Source organism: Pezoporus occidentalis, unplaced genomic scaffold, assembly GCF_034315485.1.
Source record: "Pezoporus occidentalis ecotype Australia unplaced genomic scaffold, CSIRO_AGI_Poc_V1 ctg213, whole genome shotgun sequence".
NCBI lineage: Eukaryota > Metazoa > Chordata > Aves > Psittaciformes > Psittacidae > Pezoporus > Pezoporus occidentalis.
In genome coordinates this window covers 2,280,550-2,306,583 of record NW_026913997.1, presented here as the reverse complement: position 1 = coordinate 2,306,583, position 26,034 = coordinate 2,280,550, and the positions used below count along the sequence as shown (strand labels likewise).

General features: G+C 38.1%; 1 protein-coding gene across 2 annotated transcripts; it reads left to right on the top strand.

The window, feature by feature from the left end:
* Positions 1-1,875: 1,875 nt before the first annotated feature.
* Positions 1,876-26,034, top strand: TRAK2 (trafficking kinesin protein 2). 2 transcript variants are annotated; one of them, XM_062619756.1, is made up of 16 exons: positions 1,878-4,424; positions 5,422-5,616; positions 9,236-9,289; positions 10,108-10,166; positions 10,810-10,926; positions 12,132-12,341; positions 14,663-14,741; positions 16,974-17,104; positions 17,295-17,369; positions 18,011-18,148; positions 18,682-18,761; positions 19,448-19,651; positions 19,788-20,086; positions 20,949-21,221; positions 21,439-21,538; positions 22,028-26,034. In XM_062619756.1, exons 1-16 carry the CDS (start codon positions 4,388-4,390, stop codon positions 22,704-22,706), a joined length of 2,730 nt encoding a protein of 909 aa, XP_062475740.1. In that variant the 5' UTR covers positions 1,878-4,387; the 3' UTR covers positions 22,707-26,034. The 2 variants fall into 2 exon arrangements, with proteins under 2 accessions (XP_062475742.1, XP_062475740.1); XM_062619758.1 differs by lacking the exon at positions 17,295-17,369 and having other exon boundaries at positions 1,876-4,424.

Sequence of the window (26,034 nt, the reverse complement as noted above, 5' to 3'; positions counted from 1 at the left end):
AGGAATGTTTTGGCAGCAACTCAGCATGGTCACGTTTGCTATGAGAATAGAACTGTTTTATTAACCTTGAAATGCAAAATATGTTTCTTGTTATTAGCTGGCTTGACATCATCCCAATTGTAGTAATAAAAAAGTACTGTGTTAATGACTTGATACTTCTTTTTTTTTTTTTCTTTAATTGCATATTTACATAGCAGTAAAATTTGGCATCCCAGGAAAATTGACTCATTCAGTTTCCTTTTGGAAAATGGATGGTGCCTTCTCTCTTAATCATAAGCTAGAATCTTCTTTGCTTTTGAAAATTTGTGTTGGCTGTGGCCTGGTCTCTTGCACCCTGTAATTGTACAGAGAAGCAAATCTTTCCATGTACTTGTGAGAAGTCAACTCATGTGTTGCTGCTCTCAACAAATGGAAAACAGGAGAAATAACAGGATATTTATGTTTGAGTTTTGATGTTCTCAGTATAGATGCCAGTATTCTGGATATGTTTTTAACTTTTTATGCACAAAAAAGTTAATGCATACATTTGTTTGTCTACAGTTTCCAGTTGTAAAAGCAACTCATTTCACCTATCTGATAATTCAAATTTGAATTAGAGCTCTCTAGAGGTAGAATGTCTTCAGAACAGCAGTCTGAAATAAATTGGCACAACTTGAATTGTTCAGGGAGGTAGTTATAAAGATAAGGCAATAATTTTTAAGCTCTTATAGCCATTTCAGTTTCTCTAAGGCTTTACTCAATATTGCTTTTGCAAGTTAATCTTGGATGAGATCTTCTGAGTCACTGAAGGAGAAATTAATAAAATCTCCTGTCATGTGGTCAGGAGAACTTATTTTATCTCTTTGTTATTTTGGTTATGCTTTCATTTTTGTACATTTTTATTGGGAGTTTTGTCAGGTCTTGTTACACCATGGGTGAACAGTAAGAATATTGCTTGAGTCGTAAGTGATAGCCCTCCACACTTAGAAAGTACTTCTTGGTGTGAAGAGGCTCCAGCATTGCCTTTCTTTTTGAGTTTCTCTTTCATTTTCCATGCACTGATGATCTAGCAAAATTCAGAGCAGCTTGGATTCCATGGGGCAAATGCAAAAGGCCAGGGACTAATTCTCACTTCTACAAGGATCTTTTTCTTGAGAGAGCTATAAGTACTCCTGGTTTTAGCTTACTGTTTCAAGCCACATGATAATTGAAATGTCGTTGTGGTTTAAGCCCAGCCAGCAACTAAGTACCACGTGCCGCTCACTCACCCCCAAACACATTCCAAGTTGGATGGGGAGGAGAGTTAGAAAAAGTGTAAATGCCCATGGGTTGAGATAAGAATTATATTATTATAAGAATAATTTACTAAATAAATCCAATAATAATAATAATAGGAAATAAAGAGAGAGCAGGAGAGAAGAAGGAATGAACTCTGCCCACCCCAAGGGAAAAAAAAAACCACAACACAACCCCAAGTGATGCACAGTACAATTGCTCACCACTTCCTGTGATGCCCAGCCAGTGCTCAGTAGCAACCAGGCCTCCCCCAGCCAACTCCCCCTAGTTTATATACCAAGCAATATACTGAGCATGGTTTCTATGGTATGGAATATCCCTCTGGCTATTTCAGTTATGGCTGTGCTCTCTCTTAGCTTCTTGTGCCCCTCCTCATTGACAGAGCATGGAAGACTGAAAAGTCCTTGATCCTTGATAAGCACTGGTTAACAACTAAAACGTTGGTGTGTTATCGGCATTGTTCTCATACTAAAGCCAAAACACAGCACCGCACCAGCTACTAGGAAGAAAATTATTTCAGCTGAAACCAGGACAAATGTGAAACACACATCATGGAATAAAATTTAATTTAGAGAGCATGGAAATATGCAGATCGAGATAGGTAAAATGTTGTTTGATACTTCCATTTCTCTTGAGCTTTCCCTGAAGAAAGCCACCTGAGAGCACCACTCCTGCATATAGGCCCTTCTCCAGTATTTGAATTCCCCTTGTTTTTAGTATGTTCAATTAATCTGTAAAAGATTCAAACATCAATGGGAAATTGGCATGTGAGGGAGTAGGGGGACAAAACTGCTAAGTACATCTGTGTGAATATAGTAAATTGACAGTTGACATCTTTATAAATCAAGTTTAAAAATAATACCTTAGGAAGTTTTGTGGTTTCTGCTTTGTGTGTGTCTTTCTGCATGATTTAATAGTTTTAATTTCTAGACTATTTTTTTATAGCACGGTCATGTATTTTAAAGCCATGTTGTAAATTTTATGGGTTTTATCCAAATGTATTTAATTATAGTTGTAACTTGTGGGAGAAAGCTGCACGTAGGAAATGGTTTTATAGCTGCAGAATAAAAGGGTCATGGAGTCACTTTCAGGGTGGTACTGCACATTGCATTAGCTGACTGAATTTACAGAGAAGTAGTTGCCCCACAGCATACTAAACTAAACTGTGAGAAACACTGGAAATGTGAGCATTAACTTTTATGGTGTTTGCTTATCTTGCAAGTTTCTCCAAGGTTTTACAAATGAGGTTGCCCTTTCAGTTCAATAGCCATGTGTTGGCCTGATGCTCTAGAAAACTTTGAGCCAAATTATTTTATCTTTTTCCTTTTTTTTTTCCCCTCTGGCTGAACTGTGATTGACCCACAATAAATACTGTTTCTGCTTTGCAGTACTGAGAAGAGAGATTAAATCCAATCCTGAGAAGATGTAACATGCATTTTTACATTATTAAAACTCAAACAAAAAAGATTCAGAGGTGTGAAGAAACTGTCCTATGCTGCTGAATTTTGTCTTGCTATACAGTGACTCTTTTTATTACATGATAACGTCATCTTGGTTGTGTGGATCTACAGCAGTCTTCATAAGCATATTCTGCTGTATTGAGTTGGTTTAGAAGGGTGTGGGTGCAGTTAATGCTTTTCAGTAATCCATTTAAAAAACAGCCTCTCAAAAAATCACAAACTAATGTTGGAAGCAGCTGTGCTTTCAGACAGCAGATATTTCTGAAATCTCAGTCTTACTGGTTTTAATAATTTATATATGGATAATAATTAAAACCGGTAAATAAATTATAATAAATATAAAGAAATAAATGATGAAACAAGAAAATAAAGCTCACAAGTATGAGCTGATCTTAATAAAGTTCTTTTTTGGTCTCTGGCCAAAGTCTTCAAGCGGATAAACTGACAGGCTGTAGGCTTGCTTTAAAAAGCTCCTGAACTGTCTATTTTAAAATTGTCAAATGAGGGGTTGCCACAGACAGGGAGATGAACCTCTGATTGTTGTGCTTGGTGATGGGAGATCTTGAGCAAATTTGAAATTGATGTAAGATTTCAAGATAATTTTATATTTATGTAGGAAGAGGGAAAATGAGACTTCAGTTCTCTTCCATTTTATATTTTTTGGTCATCTAGGACTACTGTGGTATTTTACATGGAAGGTGATTGACCAGTCTTGACAAGGGAACAGCAGAATTATTACTTTATTAAACTGTTCTAATAGGTTATCTCAGTTAGTCATGGCAGCTTCATTTCTGGCTTAAATGAGACCCTGCTGAACAGAAAACACAAATTTTGTCATGATCAACAAAGTAAATGTCTGATAGATCCAATTTCTAATTATCGGACTTCTAAAGGGGAAGAGATAAAAGCAAACAATACTATAAAACGTTTAGGTTTTAAGTTTTTTTTTTTGACAATCAAAATGCTAAGAATGATGGGTTTGAAATCCTGCCTTTAGAATCCATTGCTTTAAATAAATGTAGTAGCCTGAAGAAAAATTCTGTTTAGATGAAGCTGCTGTCCTTTAGAGTAAAAGGGAAATGTCTCATTTCAGTGAATGAGCCTGTCATGCACTATTACATGGAAGAGGAGGAATGGTATAGACAAATAGGTAATTGACAAAGTGCGTGCTGAAGGTGACATGCTATGTCTGCAGGGAAAAGACTATTTTTAATGCTACGTTTTACATGTAATGTGTAAACTGGAAATTAACGTTCTTAGGGTGATAGTACAGGGAGGAAATTCAGACTGAGACATTAATTTACCTATCTCCTTTGAAAGAGCACTGTCTGTTAAAGTTTGGCATTCTCTTTGTTTTATTTGTAGATGATGGCTGAGCTGAGAAGTTTGTGAAGCTTACATGAAATATACTATAGATACTTCTGATCAGTAGTAGCCAAGATGAAATAAGCATGTTCTTAAATAGCAATCGATCCGGAGTCCAGTCTACAGAAGTGAGCTGATGTCGAATTTAAGTGTCTCGGTGGCTTGATGGCTCTCATTTACTCTGTATTTAGAGCAAAGCCATCTTTCTACCAAAGCAATAAAGGGACAGCGCACAATCTGACTATAGAATGCTATTTCCAAAGAAGTGAACTGTGAAGAAAGGACTCATGAATTTTGATCACAGGGGCTTGGAGAGCATCTCTGGTAAGTTGAAGAATTACTGTTACAAAGCATGAATATATCTAACATGTTACAGAACACCAACCTGAAAACAATCTTAAGTTTCACATTCTTTGTATTGCTTCTGTGATACAGCAAATGAACAAAAATGGTGAGTCCTTTACTAGCTTGTAAAATCAGCTTCCACTGTAAAATGTTGTTTGTAAAAATTCTCAGTGTCAGTAATCAACATTGGCATTTTTCCATTGAAAGTTACTGAAGATAGTGTTCATCTTTAGTGGAAATGTTGGAAAGAAAGTCATTGTATACCTTCAATATGCAGTATTTTAGCAACTTAGAATTAATGTTTCTTTGTGTTTTGTTTTGTTGGGGTTTTCCCCCAATAATTGTGAAGGGATTAAGGGGGGAGCTTGACACAGGAAGTGGTAAACTTCCTTTCCTGGATTTTAAGTATCATGTTTCTTGGAGCATGATTCTGTATCATAATAATGGATTTTTATATTTGTTCCCTGATTTCAAGGCATTATTCTGTTCATTTTTGTAGTTACTTTAAGATTATTTACACCTGTGTTCCTCACCAAACAAAAAGATAAGCAGAAGAACAAGAAAACTGAATTTCCTTCAGAAAAGGGAAGTGTAACCATGCCAAAGCCAATGAAACCGTACAAAGTCAGTAGTGGTAGAATGTAGTTCTGTAGTTTAGCTCAATGAAGAGGAAAGGCTAGAAATGTAAACTTATTCCATACATCCTATTAAGTCAGAGGGGATCATGGCTAAACCAGCTTTCTAGGAAGTTGTGGAGTCAGTTGGGAATGAGGAACGTGCAAATATTACAATGTAAATCAAATGCTGATTTGATAAGTATTCTGGTAGCTTGTTCCAGTATAGAATAATTATTTTCAAATTTACTGAAAGTTTAGAAACTATTTTACTGTATACAGAATGTATACAACTATAGCAATAGGAAATATATGTCATTTTTAATAGAAATGTACTATTATTGGCATTTATGCACTTTCAGATGTCTGCTCCAGTGAGGATCTTCCTGAGGTAGAGTTGGTGAGCATGCTAGAAGAACAGTTGCCAGATTACAAGTTGCGAGTGGACTCTCTCTATCTGTATGAAAATCAAGACTGGATTCAGTCCCCTGCCTGCTGCAGCCATCTTCCTGAAATCTCTTCTCCAGTTCGTGATGAGGAGCCCTTCCATTACATGAGTGAGTATATCTGGGCCTAGGCTATATTTTTTTCCAACTATTGAAGAAAAAACTCTATATATGAAATAAATTTTTTTAATATTATAGTGGTCAAATCTGGAAGGCTTTAGACAGGTGGAAGAAAAAGCTGAGTTCAGGGGAAGTGCTTGTAGTTCAGCAGTGCAATTCTGAAGGCTGACTAGCATGTCCTACAAACTGCCTGATCATTAGATTTCACACAGAAATAAGAGTGGAAACGTGACAGTGAAAAAGGGGCAGGAACCTAGAACTGCAATAGATTAGATGCATTACAAAGAAATATGCAGTATGGAGCTCTGTTTTCAGGAACATTAGTGAGGCTGTGGTGCTTTTGATTATGTTTGCCCTGAATGTTTTTGGTCAGTGTTGCTTTTGAAATGCCTTTAATGGTTTCTGCTGGAGACAGAAATGCTGTGAATGCCAGATAGGTGGGTACTAGATCAGTGTTGATCACTGCCTTGCAGTTTTGGAAATACTTAACTTATCCGTAAACCTAGCAGATCATAAGGAAGAAAACAGGCAGGTTCCACTTGCCTCAAGAAACCTTTAATTTCTTAAAAATCAAATGTATAGAAAGCTACCGAAAGAACTGAAAACTTACTTGTGTGTAGTTTCAAGTGTTTTCCTGTGGAAGGAGAGGAATGCATTACAGTCACTTTAGAGAAATGGGGAAGTCCTGTTTCCACCATGTATTAGAACTGTTAGAACAAACTACTTGGGAGAGTCAACTTTGTATTTATATACAATCTTGGTATTTGTAAACAACTATAATGGTTATATCTTCCTTGTACATTCCACCTCTGAAGTGTTTGTTGTCAGTTGTGCTTTAAGCCTCTACCCAGGGTATATAGCAAGTGAGTAGTAAAATACTACCTCCTAAGAATGCAGTATTTGACAATTTAAAGCAGACTTGTTACCAGTTGAACTTGCAGGCTTGAAACTCTTTTTTTTTTTTAACTGTGGAAAGTACTTGGAAGGCTGCTTAATGGTTATTATTCAGTCTGATAATAATACTGAAAGCATAAATGATTCTTTTAGTTGCTCACTGGAAGCAGTTGCTTAGGCAGTGGTGTGTGTGCTTTTCTCTAAGTTTTAATTATAAAGAGGTGGGATCTGATTCTGCCAGTGCTGGAAGGAACTTTACATCAAATGTGGTTCTGCTGAAGCTCTCTCTCTGGTCAACACCTGCCATTCAGGCGTGATGAAGCACAGAGCTCTGAGAGAGGGACTTTCAGGCAGTGTGGGCCTGCATTTCCAAATGCAGTGGAAGGGTTTTATCAACAATATTTTGATGAAAGCAGTCATGTATTATTTGGCAGTCAAGGTACTACAAAAAGTGGTGTCTTTCTCTTTCACCTAGTAAGAAGTTCTTTTTAACTATAGAAAATGTCCTGTGGAAATAGTAAACTATTAGTGAGAGTTTTTTGACCAGTTGCCACAAGTGCTTTCTTGACATTATCATAAATGAGCTGTCACAATAACGGCAATTAAGTTAAAAGATAACTGTTAGGCATTATATACAGAACACTGTCATAACTGCTGAGTCATATAAACTCAAGATAAATATGGCTTATGTGTCTCCTAGAAATTGTCCAAAGAGAATAAATGTAGTAATCATCATATTAGCTTACAGGGAGATATTGGGAAGATCCCAGACAAATACAGATATGAATCAAGATGTAGTTATAATCATTGCTGAATAGCTTGTTAGGTGAAATGTTAGGAAATAAATGTGAGAATCATACTCTTGAAGCATAACTTGGGGGTTTTACGTATATCTCTGCCCCTCACCATATTGGTATGGAAACATTTTTATAACTTTCCTAAAGAGATTGTTAAATTCATGGTTTGAGCGAGTTTGTAGCTGACATCCAAGAGAAAAATACAAACCACCACCAACAACACAAGAGTTACTGTACTTGAGCTCCTCCTCTTTTTATGACTCCTGCTGCCTATTAGAAGGTTTATCCAATGACCAGTTGAGTTACCATTGACAGTGTTTTCAGTGAGGTGGAAGAATATATTCTACTTCAACTGTGATAGCGTAAGAAGCCCTGAATTACAAAGCATCTGTCTTTAGAACTACTGTGTGTGTGAATAAAGGGACATGGCACAACAGAATATTAAGCAAAATGAAGAGTTGCTCGCAGCTTTCACTTGGCAAGGTGAGTGAAGAGAGATTGCATGTGTGCGTGTTCACAAGAGAGAATTAAACTATGTATAATTTTGATCCTGTACTGTGAGAAAATAACAAAGGTTGTGTATATATAGAGCTAAGTTTTGAAGCTCTTAGTTCTGTGATTTCATTTATCAGAGTAAATATATTTGCTTTCAATTTTAGGAACCTACCTACCTGAGTAACCTTGTGTGTAAATCTGTATTAAGGTGACTTAGCACTGGATAGATACTTTTAACTTGAAATCGTGTAGTAGGAACAGTTACTGTAGGAGAACTGGCTATAATATTCTGCCTGTAATGGCTGAAACTTATGTATTTGCAGTGAGTTTTCCTAATAGTAGTAAGCCAGATGAGTTTGGAGTCCCCTCTCAGCAACCAGTATCAGCAACCAAGCGATACAGTAAAAGTGACTTCCCAAATGCACATTATTCTACTGATAGATGAGTACTTTAAATTTTGTGAAGAGTTTCTATTTTTGCCCTGCTTAGAAATACAACTAGTAAATGACCCTGCTGTAAGTTCACAGCTCCTGAATAGTTGAAAAGCATGTGTTGGGTTTTTATGTCTACTGATCTGATTGACAGAAAGTGTTTGTTTTGTTAGTATGATTTTTTTGTGTGTGTTAAAACCTTAGTGAAAGAATTAAGTAAACCTTTTTCTCCTACATTGTTCTTTCTGTTCTACTGTCTTTTAAGACTGCAAGACAATTTCTTTGTATGCTGAAACACAACTTGGCTTTGTTCCTAGCATAGCCCCTTAGTGTTGTGTTTTAAAAGGTTAATTATGGGCATTATGTATATAAAGGACATACATAGCTCATAACATCTGTAAATAAATTTAGTGTTCATTTCAGCTTGGTACTTCACTATCTTGCAACTAAACATGCAGTTCTCAACAAGAACAAACAAAAGCTGTGAGCCAGTAGTACTGTATATTCAGAGTATGAATCAGATTTAAACAAGGTAGAAGAGTCAAGAAATCTTCAGAAATAGATTTAGACCAAATCCATAGTAATCTCGTTTTGCAGTGCAGTGATGATGGAATTAGTTTCAAATCAGGTTAACTTAGACCTTCAGTTGAAGCAGATACTCTGTATTTGTTAAACTTATATTGCTGCCTTCTTTACTTTCATGATCTTGATTCCATAAAGCAAAAATAGCAGATTTCTCTTGGACTTAGACAAGGACAAACATCCATCAGCTGCAAGTGAGATGTATAATTCTGTTTCTGAAGGGAATCGTGTTTAAATTGTTCTTTAAAAGTTCTAAGAAAGATTTACTAGTATAAAAACTGTGTTTGCACATTCATTTATTTTTTGGTGGTGGTGTATGCCTGCAAAAAAGTCACATATTTCCATACATTTTAATTCTTTCTCCTCTTTTTCTTCCCTCCCTGCTGTATCTTTCATTTTCTGTCACTCTAGCTCTTATTGAACTTCCTTCCTCCTCCTTGGCTGGATCTCACAAATTTACACAAGGTAATTAAGATTTCTCCTTTACTAGCATCTTCTGTTTCTCAGGACAAAAACTAGAGCAGACCAGTGCTTTGTGTTTCAGCACTGTGTTTTGCTCAGAGTTCTCACAAATTCTTCATGCTTTGGTTATTTTTCACTCAGTCCTGTTTTTCAAGTCCTACTTGTTCGAGTTCTTTAATAGTTTTACAAACTCTTCTAATGTCAGTCACTCTCATCAGTAAGATAGGATTTATAGCTACATTGAAAATGCAGACATACATTTTCCCATTTCTTTTAAGCTGTTTCCAAGAAGATCGAGCATTTAATAAATACATTTTCATGATTAGTCTCTGGGGTCTCAGTTCGTGTGTGTAGATGTCACACATGCTAATGGGAGTTTTGTTTCAAGGGTAAAGTCTGCAGGTGTGTTCAGCTGTATTTGCGTATGCTCCAATACACTCTTCCCTCTTCCACAGCAGGTTTGATGATTTAATAGTTTAGCTGTATTCAAAAAGTTGATCTTAAGAGGTTTTTCTCCTTTTCCTAAATCTGAAGGATGTGCAAGTACCTCAAGTTTTAGCTAATATTGCTGAAAGCTGTAAATGTTCAATACTTCACTGTATCAGTCTCTCAAATGAGCATTGTTTTGTATTTCTGAAGTTAAGATGCATTTTCATAGCCTCTGTTAGTTTCATTAACTAGGTAACTACTGTGTTTATATGTAAACATCATCCTTCTGAGTTTTAACTCTCTCCCTTCCCAGCAGTCGTCTTTAAGCTACTTTAAGCTACTCTTAAGCTACTTTAGTAAGTATGTTTCTCTCTTCTCAATTCTTGGCACAGATAATGTGGAGCAGAAAGCCTACAGTGATGCTGACATGGTGAAACATCTGTTAGCTGAGGTATGCTCGTCTCTGTAATGCAATGTCAATATATTTCAGGACACGTACTTGAGGAAGGGCTTTTTCAGCTACTGGAAATTTTAGTTCAGTTATCTTCAGGGGCTGCTTATCAAACATATAGGTAATGAGAAGCTGCCCATTTAAATAAAAATCAGCAAAACTATGGTCACTCATGGAGCCAGTGAGTGTAAGAAAGAAACAGCTTTCTGCTTTCCTGTTGCTCCTTTGCTTTACCCTGTCATCATTATTCAAGTTGAGCAGCCTGTTCTGGAGAAAGTGTCACTTGAAAGACTACAGGCCTAAGTTAATGTTGCTTCTTCATATGATTTAACAAAGCCCATATAACATCTCCAGTACTCAGGACAAAAAACAAAACTGTCCCCAGGTTTGGTGCTTTCCCCTCACCCTGTTACTGCGTGTGATTGTCTAAGAGAATGTGCTGCATTAAGAAACACCGTTATGCATATGTTCAGGATCCAAATAATGAAGCATTAGTCATTGTTTTAACAATGTTGCTCCATTTGAGAGTGAAGGGGGATCTCAGAGTGGTGATTATTAGACAACAGTTAGAAAAATCTAAAACTACTCTGAATGTAAACCTTATCTGATCAAAAGCAGACATCAGTTCTCATTTTATGAGCAGAAAGATCGGGACCTGGAACTGGCAGCTCGAATTGGACAAGCCCTCCTTAAGCGAAATCACCTGCTGACGGAACAGAATGAAGCACTAGAAGAACAGTTAGGGCAAACTCTAGATCGAGTGAGTGATCTTCTCTCCCCCTACCCCTTTGTGGTTTTGTTTGTTTTTGGTGGTATTTTTTTTTTATTTTTTTCCTTTTTTTCCTTTTTTTTTTTTAGTTAATGAAGGTAAGGCATTGTGAAAGCAGGTGATTGCAGCTCTCAAACTACAGAAGTATGCTTAGATGTCATTCTCCTAATTGTCATTGTTCAATCAGCTTTTTTAGTCTAAGAATTGACTGTGAAGACTACGTATTGTAATGACTGAGAAATTATGAGAATGTTAGGTATTATTATGATATATCTACAGCAGGATTACATTTTCAAAGTGGTTGTTTTGACCATCAGTCAGATATCCTACCATTAAACTAAGAAGCTGATAATCTAAGTCAAAATAAGTAGCTGGTGTCTGATATGACCTGCTACGTAACAACTTCATAGGACAGGAAACGGCCAGAAAATGAGCTGTCTTAATGGGATGCTTACACCAAGAATAAATAGGTAAATGAAATGTAACAAAAACTGAATTCTGCTCAAGGTCTTTACTCCATCTCTTCAAGCAGATTCTCAATCTAATCTTTTCTTAGTTTTTCTTTCTTAAAAAAGAATAGTTGACAAATGGTAAAGTATCTCGAGTTTTTTAACAGTGGAGTCAACAGATACAGTCTAAGTACAGTGAAATCAATTCAGCTGGTTGTATAAAACAGTTTGCTGGTAATAAAAACATACTCATCAAACATACTTGTGATTAGGTGTAGGACAGTATGAACTTACGTATTTGTATAAAAATTTAGATATGCAATATAGAACATATCTAAATGAGATCTGTCTCTTCTCTTGTTTTTATTTGCCCTACAGTTCATTTAATGTATAGCCTGGGAGTCCCAGGAAGTTACATTTCAGAAAAATAGTCATAATCAAAATGATAGTATGTTAAAATGTAAACATGTATTAAAGCAGCTGGAAAATAATTTTGAAGTAAATTATTAAAAAAGTAGGTTTTTTTTCAGTCTCCCTTACATTAAACATTTACCTTAAACTTGTGATTTTGTGAACTTCCTATAAAATAGAGGCTCCATCTTGTGTGCAAATAGAAATCATGACCTGTGAGTTATTTTTAATCACATTTTAGACTGAAGCAATGATGTTCAAGAGGCTGCATAATTAATACACTGCAATATTGTGTAGCTAAAGTATATTTCACATGCTGGTGATCTTTTGTCGTAGGTTAACCAGCTGCAGCATGAACTGTCAAAGAAGGATGACCTGCTTCGTATTGTTTCTATTGCTTCTGAGGAGAGTGAAACAGATTCCAGCTGTTCCACACCACTTCGTTTCAATGAGTCTTTCAATGTACCAAATGATCTGCTGCAGCTGGATGTCTTGCAAGATAAACTCAGAGAGCTGGAAGAGGAGAACCTTGCTCTCCGATCAAAGGTATGTCATACTTACAGTGTATATCATCTATGCTGGGTCTACACCTGGGTCGGAGCAATCCCAGGCACAGCTACAGGTTGGGCAGAGAAGAGATTCAGAGCAGCCCTCCAGGGAAGGACTTTGGAGTGTTGGTCAATGAGAAACTGGACATAAGCCAGCTTCAGTGTGTGCTCGCAGCCCAGCAAGCCAACCGCATCCTGGGCTGCATCAAAAGGAGCATGACCAGCAGGCCAAAGGAGGTGATCCTGAACCTCTACTCTGCTCTTGTGAGACCTCACTTGGAGTATTGTGTGCAGTTCTGGTGTCCTCAACATAAAAAGGACAGGGAACTGTTGGAACAAGTCCAGAGAAGGGCCACGAGGATGATCAGGGGACTGGAGCACCTCCTGTATGAAGATAGGCTGAGGAAGTTGGGGCTGTTCAGCCTGGCGAAGAGAAGGCAGCGTGGAGACCTCATAGCAGCCTTCCAGTATCTGAAGGGGGCCTATAGGGGTGCTGGGGAGGGACTCTTCATTAGGAACTGTACTGATAGGACATGGGGTAACGGGTTCAAACTTAAATAGAGGAAGTTTAGATTGGATATAAGGAGGAAATTCTTTACTGTAAGGGTGGTGAGGCACTGGAATGGGTTGCCCAGGGAGGTTGTGAATGCTCTGTCCCTGGCGGTGTTCAAGGCCAGGTTGGACAGAGCCTTGGGTGACATAGTTTAGTGTGAGGTGTCCCTGCCCATGGCAAGGAGGTTGGAACTAGACAATCTTAAGGTCCTTTCCAACCCTAACTATTCTATGATTCTGTGATTCTATGCTGGATATGAAATAGATCAGGATGGTTAAAAAATCCAGCATCTGAGGTTTTCTTGATGTGTATAACTATTTTGTATCTCTGTACACAAGTCATACCCAAACACTTTCCTTCCACCCCCACATCCTTCTGTTTTCTTCACTACTCCTCATTACTTCCAGAGTCCTGTAGTAGTCCTTCCTTAATGCCCTTATGGTATGTGAAAGAATATGTTAACATATGTAAGCACCCAGCAAAAGTATACAGACCCATCAGGCCCTTAAGCTTGTGCAAGCTGTTTTGCTATAAATTGTGATTAGTAGTATTTTGGGAATTCCACTGTGTTGCCATTACGTTTTTGTCAGTCATTCAATTATAAGGATTAATAAGGTTCTACTCATATTCTTTTAAAGACTTGGTTTTGGCAATATGATTAGTCTCTGTATTTTAATTGGTCTGTCTTGTGTATAAAACATGAATACAGGCACTGTGCCTTTACAAGGATACAGACTAAATGGCCAGACAAAATAATAGCTAAGAAAGTCATGGAACCAACAGCTGGAGTTGAAAAGAGACTGCTATAATTCTGTGATACCATGTAACTTCCACTGACTTCAAATAGCCTTTTTTTTTTTTTTTCTTTTTCATGTGGTAGCATTATGTAAAGAAGTGTGTTTGTCTCCATTTGTGTAGCTGTACCTCTACTTGCTTGTATAATCTTTAAACCCATGTACTAAGTGTTTTGATGAGTCAGTGGTAAACAATCCTGAACAGAGAAGACTTACCTGAACAGTATTATCATAGAATCATAAAATCATAGAATCAGCTGGCTGGAAAAGACCTTTAAGATCATCAAGTCCAACCATTACCCCAGGACTGCCATACCACCAGTAAACCATATCACTGAGGGCCTCATCCACACAGTTTGTGAACACCTTCAGGGACAGTAATTCTACAACTTCCCTGGGCAGCTTGTTCCAATACCTGATCATCCTCTCTGTTAAGAAGTATTTCCTAATATCCAATCTAAACCTCATATCATCTTCACAACTGAAAAGGAAGTGGGGGTTATAGTATGCTCAATGTTATTCAGACCTGTTGTGATACTCAGTCTCTGGCCCAGAAAATTTACAATGTAAATAGACTATTTGGGGAATATGGACAAAAGCTGTTCTACTGAGATCTTTTCAATGCCATAAAGGATATGGCTAACATTATTCAGTTTTCAAGATTTCTTGCCTTAAGAAGTTTTGAAGCAAATTCAGTTGCTTACTCTGATTACTGTGTATTGGTTTACTTTCCCTACCAAATTGCATGTTTTTGCAACATTTTTTGTATTAGAAGCAAGAGGTCAAGTTGTGTTCATCTTGTCTGTCTTTCACTCAAAAGACTCATGCAGTTCAAGGACGTGGGGCAGGTCGAGATTCATAGAAATGATAGAGGGGAGACTCTTCACTTTCAAGAATTTTAGAAATAAGAAATTATAACATTAATATATTTATAGCTAAACTGAAACTGGAATACCAATTATTTTCTTGAAGGCTTGTCATCTGAAGACAGAAACCATTACATATGAAGAGAAGGAACAGCAGCTGGTCAACGACTGTGTTAAAGAGCTGCGTGAGTATCCAGGCTGTATCTTGCAATGCCAAAATGGTATTTTAAATACCTTGTGCCTACAGCTTCATAGTTATCACTGTAATTTATGCCAATTACTCAAGTTTTGCTCTTTACCCAAGTGCAAAATTGTCTCTATATTTCATAAGTTATGTGTGCTGTGTTTAGAGAGAGAAAATGAACACAATAGTTAATGTCCATTAGATTGCTAAACAGAAACCTACAGGCACTGAAAAATCAAGAAAATACACTTCCTGAATAGAGCATTTTGCAAAATTGACACTGAAATGTATCAGTGCACAGACTCTTAAATGCTCATTCTAAATTACTGTATATCTATGTCCTGGGTTCAGCAGTAGCAGTCATTTTTCTCCTTCTTGGTAGCTGGTGCAGTGCAGTGTTTTGACTTTCAGCTCGGGAACGGAGCTGATAACAAGGATGTTTTGGTTTGGCCAAGGACTTTGTGAGCCTCATGCTCTGCCGGGGGGGAGGGGAAGCCAGGAGGAAGCAGAGACAGGACACCTGACCCAAGTATATCTGACCAAGGAGGTATTGTGAACCACAGCACGTTGCCCAGGATGCAACTGGGAGTTAGCCGGAAGGGCTGGGAGACTGCAGGGTTGGAGGAGGTATCGGTCAGAGGTTGGTCGGGCTGGGGGGGCGAGTTACGGTCGGCTGGTGGTGAGATGATGTATTCTCTTCCCTTGTTATTTCCTTTATCATTATTATTATTGGTGGTAGCAGTAGTGATTTGTGTTATACCTTAGTTACTAAACTGTTCTTATCTCAACCCGTGGGAGTTGCATTCTTTTCGATTCAGCAGGGGGAGGGCAAGAAAGGGGGGGAAGTGAGCGAATGAATTACCTGACTGGGTTTAAACCACGACAATCTATAAACACATTAGTTTATTTTTTAAATACATATTGTGAACCAAAGCATTTAAATTGATGAGTGCTTTAAGTTTTCTAGAACACTTGCCCATATGTGCTGTGGGGAGTACTTATTTGCAAAGAATTGCAGCTGCTCTTATACAAATGCCTGTTAAGTATTCTGAAACAATAAGAAACAATCCTTTTGTGTGGTGATTGTGTAACCTGATGGTACAATTTTTTTATCTGTAGTCATTTGATGTGTGCTCCTTCCTTTGTGCAGAACCTTAAGCTTATATTTTAAGATTTCTTTTTTCTGTACAACCACTATAAAGAAGGCTGGGTTGCTGCTTGATTTTTCTTGTTCCAGATGACCATAAAATACTATGAATTGATGCATACTTGGTTGTTATTCTGTCCCTCTGAGAAAATATATATCCTTTGCAAACAGGAGGTATTTCGTACAAGCTCACCTATGAGAATATCTGTGATTTTTGTTTTGTCTAATTCTGTAGCACATGTGGGCATCCTAGGTACTTTTGTCTCACAGAAACAATCTTCTCTTGAAGTATGTCTAGTCAAAATCTGTATCTTCAGGAGAAAGGTATTTGACTGTGAGCTTAAATGTCCACAGGTCCATGGGCAGGATCTTGTTCTGCAGTAAACATGTGACGTACAATAACCACTAAGTTTGTGGTATCACCTTTATGCAAGATTGGTCAAAATTAATATGATTTTGATATACTTCCAGGGCAAGTGTAGAAGCCAAACTAACTGCATAAAAATATTTTGGCTTTTTGAGTTGCTTTGTCATATCATTTGATGAAGTGCTTGCTCAAAGCAAAAAAGAAACAGGAAATTGTATGCCATAGGTCTTTGGGGAATAGATAGTGACCAGAATCAAAACCTAGATAGGTGTATGTTAATAATCGACATGGTCTGACAAAATGCCTTTGCTTACAGGAAATCATAGTTAATAACAAGATCAATTCAAAGGCTGACTTCTTCAGCATATTCCAAATCTGGCCTTGTCATGAGCCAGTATGTAACTTGACATTGTTTATAGCAGCTTACCTTGGATTTTATTATGGTCATTTCATATACTTGTGATGTGTAGTTCAGGTTCTACATAGCCCTTAATATGTTATCCCTGCATTTGAAGTTAGCTCTCTTTCTCCTCCTCCTCACCATTTAACTTTTCCTTATGGGTGTTCAAAGACATCCAAAGACAAAGATTTCCTAGAGTATTGGTTATGTTGCAGATTTTTGTTTACTTTCACTGATCTTTTCTGGGTTTTGTGTTTGGTTTGTGTTTTTATCATATGTTAGGAAAAGCTCTCTATTAAATTACTTTTATGTTTTGTAGGGCAAACAAATGCTCAAATCTGTAGAATAACAGAGGAATTATCAGAGAAGAGTGAGGAGTTGGTTCGCTACCAGGAAGAGATCTCATCCCTCTTGTCTCAGATTGTTGATCTCCAACATAAACTCAAAGAAGTAAGGGAATTCTGATGAGAGTGTTTGTGTGTGTGTGTGTGTATGCACACCAGTGCTTACAGCCAGTAAAACTTGACTTGCAAGCCAAGGGGTTACACTGCAAGAGAGTGGCTGTTTCAGGAAAGTGTGGCAGAGGATCAACTGGGGGAAATTGGCTGAGAAAATGATGAGCACCTCTTTGTGCTTTCAGCATGTGATTGAAAAGGAGGAGCTGAAACTTCACTTACAAGCTTCCAAAGATGCTCAGAGACAACTCACAGCAGAGGTACTTAAGGCTTATACATATATATATATATATACACACATTTACATAAATGTTTGGAATAGGATACAAGAGGAAGAAAACTAAGAGAGAATGGGAACCACTGTTTTTTTATTATAGCCTTTTCATTTTTCATTGTGGTTGGAGTCATATGATTGGCAGAAAATAATAATTATATAAGTCTACACAAATACTTTTGTAGTTCAAAGGAATATGAAATGCAAGGAATGTGTTCCAAGTAGGGTGGTCTTACAATTCATAGTACTTATGAGAAAAAGAGCATTTTAGTATATTAATATTACTGATGATATCAACAATACTGTAGCTCATTAGATTTTAAGGAAGTTCTCTTTTTTTGCTTCGTTTGCTTCAGCAGTTACTGTATTTTCAAAGTTTTCTGATGTATTTTCCGATACTTTTGCCTCTTTCAGGTCTTAATCTGGATTTTGTGCTTCACCATTAAAATTGGTGCAGGTGCTATGCTAACTATTGTCCATTCCAGATGTTGGCATGTGCCATGCAGTTGGAAATGTATTACGGTGTTGAATCAGTTGTTACAGGTTTCTGTAGGAGTTAATTAAGTTTCACTCTGCCTTTTCTTTGAAGGTTTCTGGCATCGTGTAATGGTCTCTCTTCTCTTTCAGCTACATGAGTTGCAAGATCGGAATGCAGAGTGTTTAGGGATGTTGCACGAATCACAAGAAGAAGTGAAGTTGCTACGTAGCAGAGCCAGATCTGTTGCTTGTCTCTGCCACCCCCAGTCATGTGGAGCATTTCTTGTGGTAATAAGTACTGCTAGTATTGCATGCACATATGGGCTGTAGTATCATACAACTATATGAGTAAAACAGCCATTACAGGAGCGGCAGCAGTAGTAGGCAATGGTTTTTTAATTGTATGTACTGGGGAAACTATTCATTCACTTTACACATTGTGATATTAAAATTATTTTTCCTTTTTATATGCCTTTTCTGTTAAATAAGGGAATTGGCATGTGCTACAGCTAGTGCTCAGTTTAAGCAGTGCTCTTACACTCGTAGCCTATCTTAAGAAACCAACAAAAAGACTACCAAGAAAATGAGATGTTGCTAATGAGAACTGAATCCATGCTGGTAATATATAGGTATAGTTATGGTGAATAACTACCCCCAAGTCCTTCCTTCAGAGACCAAAAGATTTGTCCAAAACATGCTGGTATCAGCGATACAAATGGAGATTTTTTGGGAGTATTTTTTAGAGGAATTTTCTGCTAAAATAGTTAGGAGGAAGACTTCAGTCTAGTTTGTCAAGTCTTCTGGTTTCCATTTTTCTCTAGGATTCTCTTGCAGCAGAAATCGAAGGGACAATGCGGAAGGAATTGAGTCAGGGTGATGAATCTATTCTCTCCAAGCAAAAGTATGTTTTCAAATCTATGTGCTATTTCAATATTTTTCCATATGCTTATATTAAGTAAGATGAAACTCATCTCTGGAAATCTATAGAAGTGAATATTCCCTCTATAATAATTTTTCTACTTAAGAAAAGCTTTGTAGTGTTTGGTAATCTTTAAAACTTTGGTAGCTACTGTTCTTATTTGATTCTATAAGGAAGTTGGGAATTTGCTGAAAGGATGTTTTTTCATTCTTTAATTTGTGGGATTTTTGATGCAAATTCTCTGAGGCACAGCACTAATTTTATCCTTTTTAATACTTATAGAAAAACTCTTAGGCAAATGTAATTATAGGTGAAAGAGTGATAACAATTTTCAAAGCCCTGAAAGCCTCTTACTTCTGAGCAAGAAGTAATAAATTCTATATATGCTTCTGACATAATGTAGAAATTAAATAACTAAAATCCATGCTCAAGTGGTTATCAATAAAGGTCCAGGTCTTTCAGGTCAGACTAAGTGGTAATTCTGATATTTAATAGAGTAATGGTACTGAAAACATGAATGTCTTAGGCAATCCTGTTTTTCTGGGCTTAAATCTTTTTAGTCAGGTCTCTGCAGACGTATGAAACTCTGGTTTTCAGAGCTTTTTCTTTATTATATCTTTTTAAAAATTGATATGAAAACCACGTTTGTTTGCTTGTCTTTTCTGCAGGGATCAACAGAAACGAGTATTTGACACCGTCAGGGTTGCTAATGTCACTCGTGGCCGTTCCTCTTCCTTTCCTGCCCCACTGCCAATCCCTGGATCTAATAGGTCAAGTGCTGTTATGACAGCAAAGCCCTTTCAGTCTCGCATACACCAGTTGGAGAGCCATGCACGAATGACCCAGAGGAGCAGCTCTGAGAAGAATTTGAAGTAGGAAACACAGCCTGTTATCTTCTTTCTAAACTAACTGATTCAAAACTAAATCCAGAGTGGAACTCTGCTGTGCAGGAGAGAAATAGTTAATTTAATGGTCTTAATATGTATTATTATTTGACGTTTCTCACAGAGACACTCGTAATCCTGGCCAGCCGGGAATCCCTGGAGACAATGACTTAGTCACAGCTCTGCACAGGCTCTCCCTCCGTCGTCAGAACTACCTGAGTGAGAAGCAGTTCTTTGAGGAGGAATGGGAGCGAAAAATGCATTTGCTGGCTGACCAGAAAGAAGGGGCTAGTGGTTGTAGCACACCCACAGAAAGCTGTTTTTCCTTGGGCACAAACTCAGAAGTCACTGATCTCTCTGCCAGCTCCAATAACCTCCGTGTTCTCCTACCAGAAAAATTGCAAATTGTCAAACCCATTGAAGGTAAGAGGATGGTTTTCCTTCTCTCATCAGCCGACAAGGATTTTATATTATTTTGCCAACTAAGTCGTTGTTGGTGTGTGTATAGCTAGGTATGCTATGCAGTAAGAGGAAGTAGTAGTATATGGTAGGCTACTTGCCAACTAGCTCATCATCACTTTCTACTTGGCTTTTTTACATGGTGCTAAATGTTGGGCTTTTTCTTGGCAGTGCCATCCAGGTGTGTCATGTGTACCACAGTGTTGACACCAGTTGGCTGGAGTTGTTCTGATCATGAATTCACTTGGAGCACTGTGTGCAGTTTTGATGTCCTCAATAGAAGGACATGGAGCTGTTGGAGCAAGTCCGTAGGAGGGCCACAAGGATGATCAGGGGGCTGGAGCAGCTTTCGTATGAATTGACAAGCTGAGAAAGTTGGGGCTCTTCAGCCTGGAGAAGAGAAGGCTGTGGGGAGACCTCATAGCAGCCTTCCAGTATCTGAAGGGGGCCTATAAGGATGCTGGGGAGGGACTCTTCATTAGGGTCTGTAGTGATAGGACAAGGGGTAACGGGTTTAAACTTAATAAGAGAAGTTCAGGTTAGATATAAGGAAGAAGTTCTTTACTGTAAGGGTGGTGAGGCACTGGAATGGGTTGCCCAGGGAGGTTGTGAATGCTCCATCCCTGGCGGTGTTCAAGGCCAGGTTGGACAGAGCCTTGGGTGATATGGTTTAGTGTGAGGTGTCCCTGCCCATGGCAGGGGGGTTGGAACTAGATGATCTTAAGGTCCTTTCCAACTCTAACTCTTCTATGATGCTATGAATTCTTGTAACTCAATACAGTAGTGGGTGATGGCTCTCTGAGACTTTTCTCTTTTGCCTCACCAGGATCTCAGACCCTTTTTCATTGGCAACAGCTTGCTCGACCCAACCTAGGCTCCATTCTTGACCCAAGACCAGGTGTTGTTACAAAAGGTTTTACCCCTTTGTCTGATGATGCTGTGCACCACATCTCTGACTTGGAGGAAGATGATGAGGAAGGAGGAGGTATAACATTTCAAGTGCAGCAGTCTGTCCCCCAGGAAAAGAAATGTACAGCAGCAAAGCCAGTGGCAGGGATTTTCCTTCCACCTATTACTTCAGCAGCAATACCACTCACTGGTAAGAAGCATGGTTAGTGTGTTTTCCTCTTTTTATTTTGCAGTGTTTTCTTCTCAATGGAAAGCATTTGACTTTGTGACAGTACTGTCTTTGCTGTTTTTGTTCTTTATTAAACAAAAAAAAAATAGCAGTGATAATAACATTATCTTAAACTTTGCTTTGGTTCGTTCCTGTCTGTATCTTTACCCTCAATGGATGTAAACTCTCCACATTGCAGCCTCGAATCCAGGGAAGTGTTTGTCTTCCACAAATTCTACGTTTACCTTTACTACCTGCAGGATCCTTCACCCATCTGATGTCACTCAAGTTACTCCCAGGTATGATGACTGCTGCTACCCTCAATGTTGTTGTGTAGGCTTAAACAGTTGCTTTCTGGCTTCTGATATGTGAACTGGTTTTAAAAGCTACGAGGGCAGCTAGGCAACATATCGGATGTTACTCATACAGGTAGTTGTAACAAAAATGGGAAGCTTGAAATTGAATCCTTTCCAGTTCTTTTTTTTTTTTTTTAACTAAGTTATTACTGGACATCTCTGTTGGTACTTTGTCTAATACAGTATATTACCTTCTGACCACAGAAAGTAAATTCATTGGTACTTAGACCAAAACCTCATTATCAACCTACTATCTTCCAAGTATTTTGTAGAACAGTAATATGAAGACTACTAAAGCTGAAACTGTCACAGTTAATAGCAGTAGTTTAGTTTTTCTCAAGCCTTCTGTATACTAAAAGGCAAATACAGATCAGAGCAGGTATAAAGGTGTCTAACGTGCATCTTCTCTGTTTCATTCTTATTTTATTTCAGCTCTGTGGGTTCCCCATTTTCACTTGGAAGCAGTGGCAGCAGTATTGGAAACCCTGTAGTGAGCACTCCAACCATGTCTTACAGGCTTAGTATTGGAGAATTTCTCACTAACAGAAGAGACTCAACCACTACCTTCAGCAGCACAAGAAGTCTGGCTAAACTTTTGCAAGAACGAGGCATCTCCGCCAAGGTTTACGCTAGCCCCATATTAGAAAAACTGCCTCTGCTTCAGCCCCCTCGAACTCTCCCCATTCCTTCTACTCCACCAAATTCTCCCTCGCGCTCACCTTGTCCTTCCCCTCCACTGTTTGAGCCTCGGGTGCATCACTCAGAAAATTTCCTGGCTTCTCGACCAGCAGAAACATTCTTGCAAGAAATGTATGGCCTGAAGCCCTCCCGTAATGCTCCAGATGTAGGCCAGCAGAAGATGAACCTGGTAGACAGGCTGAAGAGGCTGGGTATTGCCAGGGTGATCAAGCCCCCTGAAACACAGGACTGCAGGAATGATCAGGAGCCAGAGGTTAGCTTGCGGAGACAGGACTCAGCTGTGTTTTTAAATGCAGGTACCAACTTAATGGCAGGGCTGAGAAGAAACCAGAGTCTTCCAGCCATGATTGGAGCATTAGGAGCTCCAGTTTGCACACAGTCATCAAAAATGGATATCCTAAAGGAGGACTGACTGGTCTGAAAAATTACTGACTTCTAGCATAGTAAATAATATATGAGGGAAAAACATCCAGTACAGGCATCATTAGATGTGTTACAGTAGAGTTGGGGAAGGCACGTGCATGTGAAAGATGTGGGAGAGAGAAGTGTTTGGATTGAGGGCTAAAAGAACATTGTTTAGTTTTGAGGAAGAAGGCTTTTGTGGAAAATAAGGAAGAAGAAACCAAAGCTTAGTTTTGAGGCCACCTTCAGCATCTGTCTTAGCTTAAGCAAATATAAAGACTACTGTAGACATTCTCAGTGTTTTAACCTTTTAAACGGTATATGTAAGACCTGTCTTACAGGTGCTGTGATATTTTTTTTTGTTTCCCCATCATATGGCCATAGTATTTTATTAGTTAGCAGTCAGGCTGTATCATTTAAATGTAACTTTAAGATAGCAGTCAGTCTGACCAGCATTATCGGTCCAAGTTCCTCTCTGTAGAAAACAAATATGAAAACTTGGATTTTATTTCTTTTATTGTCTTTTCCATTTCAGAAGCTGTACTCTTTTAAACTCCTCTCCACTTGGAGAAGCCAGGAGAGAACCTATAGCTCTGTGTAAGATACTTCTGTTTACAAACACAGAAACTGGTGGTCAGGATTTACATTTTGAAAGAGTGAAATTGTACTAGTGAGGTATTAACAGAAGTTGATTTCTTTCCAGAGCACACAGAGGAAGGTGCAATGAATAAGGATTAAGAAATAAGAAAGTATGTATTAAGAGTGAATCATTCAAGCTAAGAGATCTTTCCAAAGTGTGCTGTGCATCTTTTTAAATGGGGGCATTTTTGCGTGCACACAAAAAATTCTCAGGCACATTTCGGTGTTGCAAAAGGATATAAAACCTTGGTGCTTGATTCAGGGCTTCTTTTATTTTACATAAGCAGAGAGCATTTACTGTAAGACAAGTGTTGGAAATTCAGTATCCTGACTCTTCTCTTGACAGGTAGACATTATGTGTATTTGCGAGTTCTGCAGTAAACTTCATGCCTTTTTTGATCACTTATTTCTGATTTTAGGCAGAATTTTGTTTAAAATACTTCATTCAAAGCAAAATGTACTATTTTATATTTAGAAACAGGAAGATGAAGGCTAGCGTTCTTTCTAATGAACATCGATTTTGTCTACACTGAAATGCTGTGTTTTGATGATGGAGAGTGGTTCTGAACCTGTTTCTGAACAAAGATGAGGCAGACTTTCCATGTCAAAAAAGAAGTCCATTTTGGAAATCTGATCTCTTGAGTTGTAACCAGCAAACTATTACTGCCCTGCTGCTTTTTTGATTCCTTCCTGTCCAAGGTTCTGAATAATCTATAATAGATTTATAGTGTAACTTAAAGTTTCCATATGATTAGGTAAAATGGTCAAAATTTACCTCACTTGTTACAGTGTATGTGGGACATAGCTGGTACCTGTGTGTGTGGTGTGAAGCATCAGTATAATTACACTGATCTACATTTGCTGTAGGCCACATCCACCATAACAGGCACCCTTGTTGTTGCAGGGTTGAGTGGAGTAGGGCAGGAAAAGAAAGATTCTTTACAAATTTCCTATAAACCAGGTTATGTGGCCTTTCTGCTTTCACAGTTCTATAGATCTTGTGATGACTCTTTTGATACAACAGTCTTTTTTTAAAAGGAAAAGGAGTAACCACCTCAAACTCGCACAGGAATTCTTAGCAGAAACTTGTCTGTCAGCAGCGCACAGAAATATTCAGGAACTCCTGGAGTTGCCTTTTGCTCTCTAAGCAAAATTTTACTCTTATAAAAGGTGAATTTTATTTAAAGTATTATATACGGGTTAATTCTGTTTTTTAAATGAAATATATTTAATTTCCTCATGTAAGTATTTATGTTTGTATGTACTTCGCTATGCATGGGGTCTTGCCTGGGTAAATGAGGTAAGAGTGACCGGGGGAGGGAGGCAATTTTGCTCTCCCATGAACCAAGACAAGTATGTCTGTGGTGTGTTTGTAACTCTAGGGAAACAACAGGAATGAGTTAACAAGATTAGATAGGTTGGTATCAACAGGGAGGTGTATACTGTGTCAAAAGTAGGTCCGTTTTATGTGTGTATATTATAGGAATATATGTAAGTTACAGAAAATATCTTGAAGGTATACACTGTGTTTCTAACCAGCTTCGTTAGATGGCTCCAGCCATTGGATCATTCTGTGTGTTATCAGCAGAAGTAGCAAACCAGCTAAATCAGAATTCCTTTGGCGGACCAGGTTTCAGTTAAAATTAACCTAAAAGCACAATTTGATGCATGTTTCTCTCTGGGACACTTCCATATTCCATAGCCAAACAATATCAACTGGTTCAGTTCAAACAATACTATGGAGTTGTTGAGAAGTATGTTTGTTTGCTGTAGGATCATGTATCATCAGCTACTTTACACAAGGGAAGAAGAAAATGGAAGAATTTGTGTACCACTGTGTTTGTGTGTTTATCCAGTTGGTTGATGCTGCAGTGCAGTGCTGTTGAAATTCTGTCATGTATTCATACCTTTGGATGGTCACATGCATTTTGTACATAGAGTCATGGTCTGGGTTGGAAGGGACCTTCCCTTCTAATCCAACTGCCCTGCAATGAGCAGGGGGACATCTTGCCTAGCTTGCAGCAGCAGGGAAAATTGGTACTTCTTCCAAGTTCACTGCTTTGCACCACAACCTAGAAGATAAACTTTTTTGAACAACATGCATGTTTCTGAGAACATAGTAAAAGTTGCTGTCATTCTAGGAACTGATTGCTTTCTGTTGCCTCCCCTAAGAGAGGACACAAAATTGCATGACTAAGATAGCTGATATCCTGCACAAGTGTAATTTCGTTCAGTGGGAGGTAGAATTAGAAGGAATGGAGAACTGCATTTCGGAAGGGTTCTGTTACCTTGCAGGTCTGAGGCAAAAACAGATACTAGAAAGGAAGGACTTACTTTTGTGAAAGTTTCATGAGACAAAAGGAAATTCTTGTAGTATTTACCTTTATTCAGGTTGGCTTAAACCAAGCACAAATTTAAATCTTTCTAGTTTCACTATCTTTGATAAACTCAGTGATGCCTGCATGCTCAGAGTACCTGTGGTCAAAGATAAAAGTCTACTGGAGTCAAACAGCAGCAGAGAGGGAAGGAGAATACTGGGTTGGAGCCTCATTTGGCTGTTACATGAAGGGATTACACACAATGTTTGAACAGCTTGAAAACTTTGTGGTATTTTTTCCATCTGCTTTTTGCACTTACTGTTGTTTCATAGTGGAATATAAATTTGGTAATAAACATGTATAACATGTCATTTTTCAGTA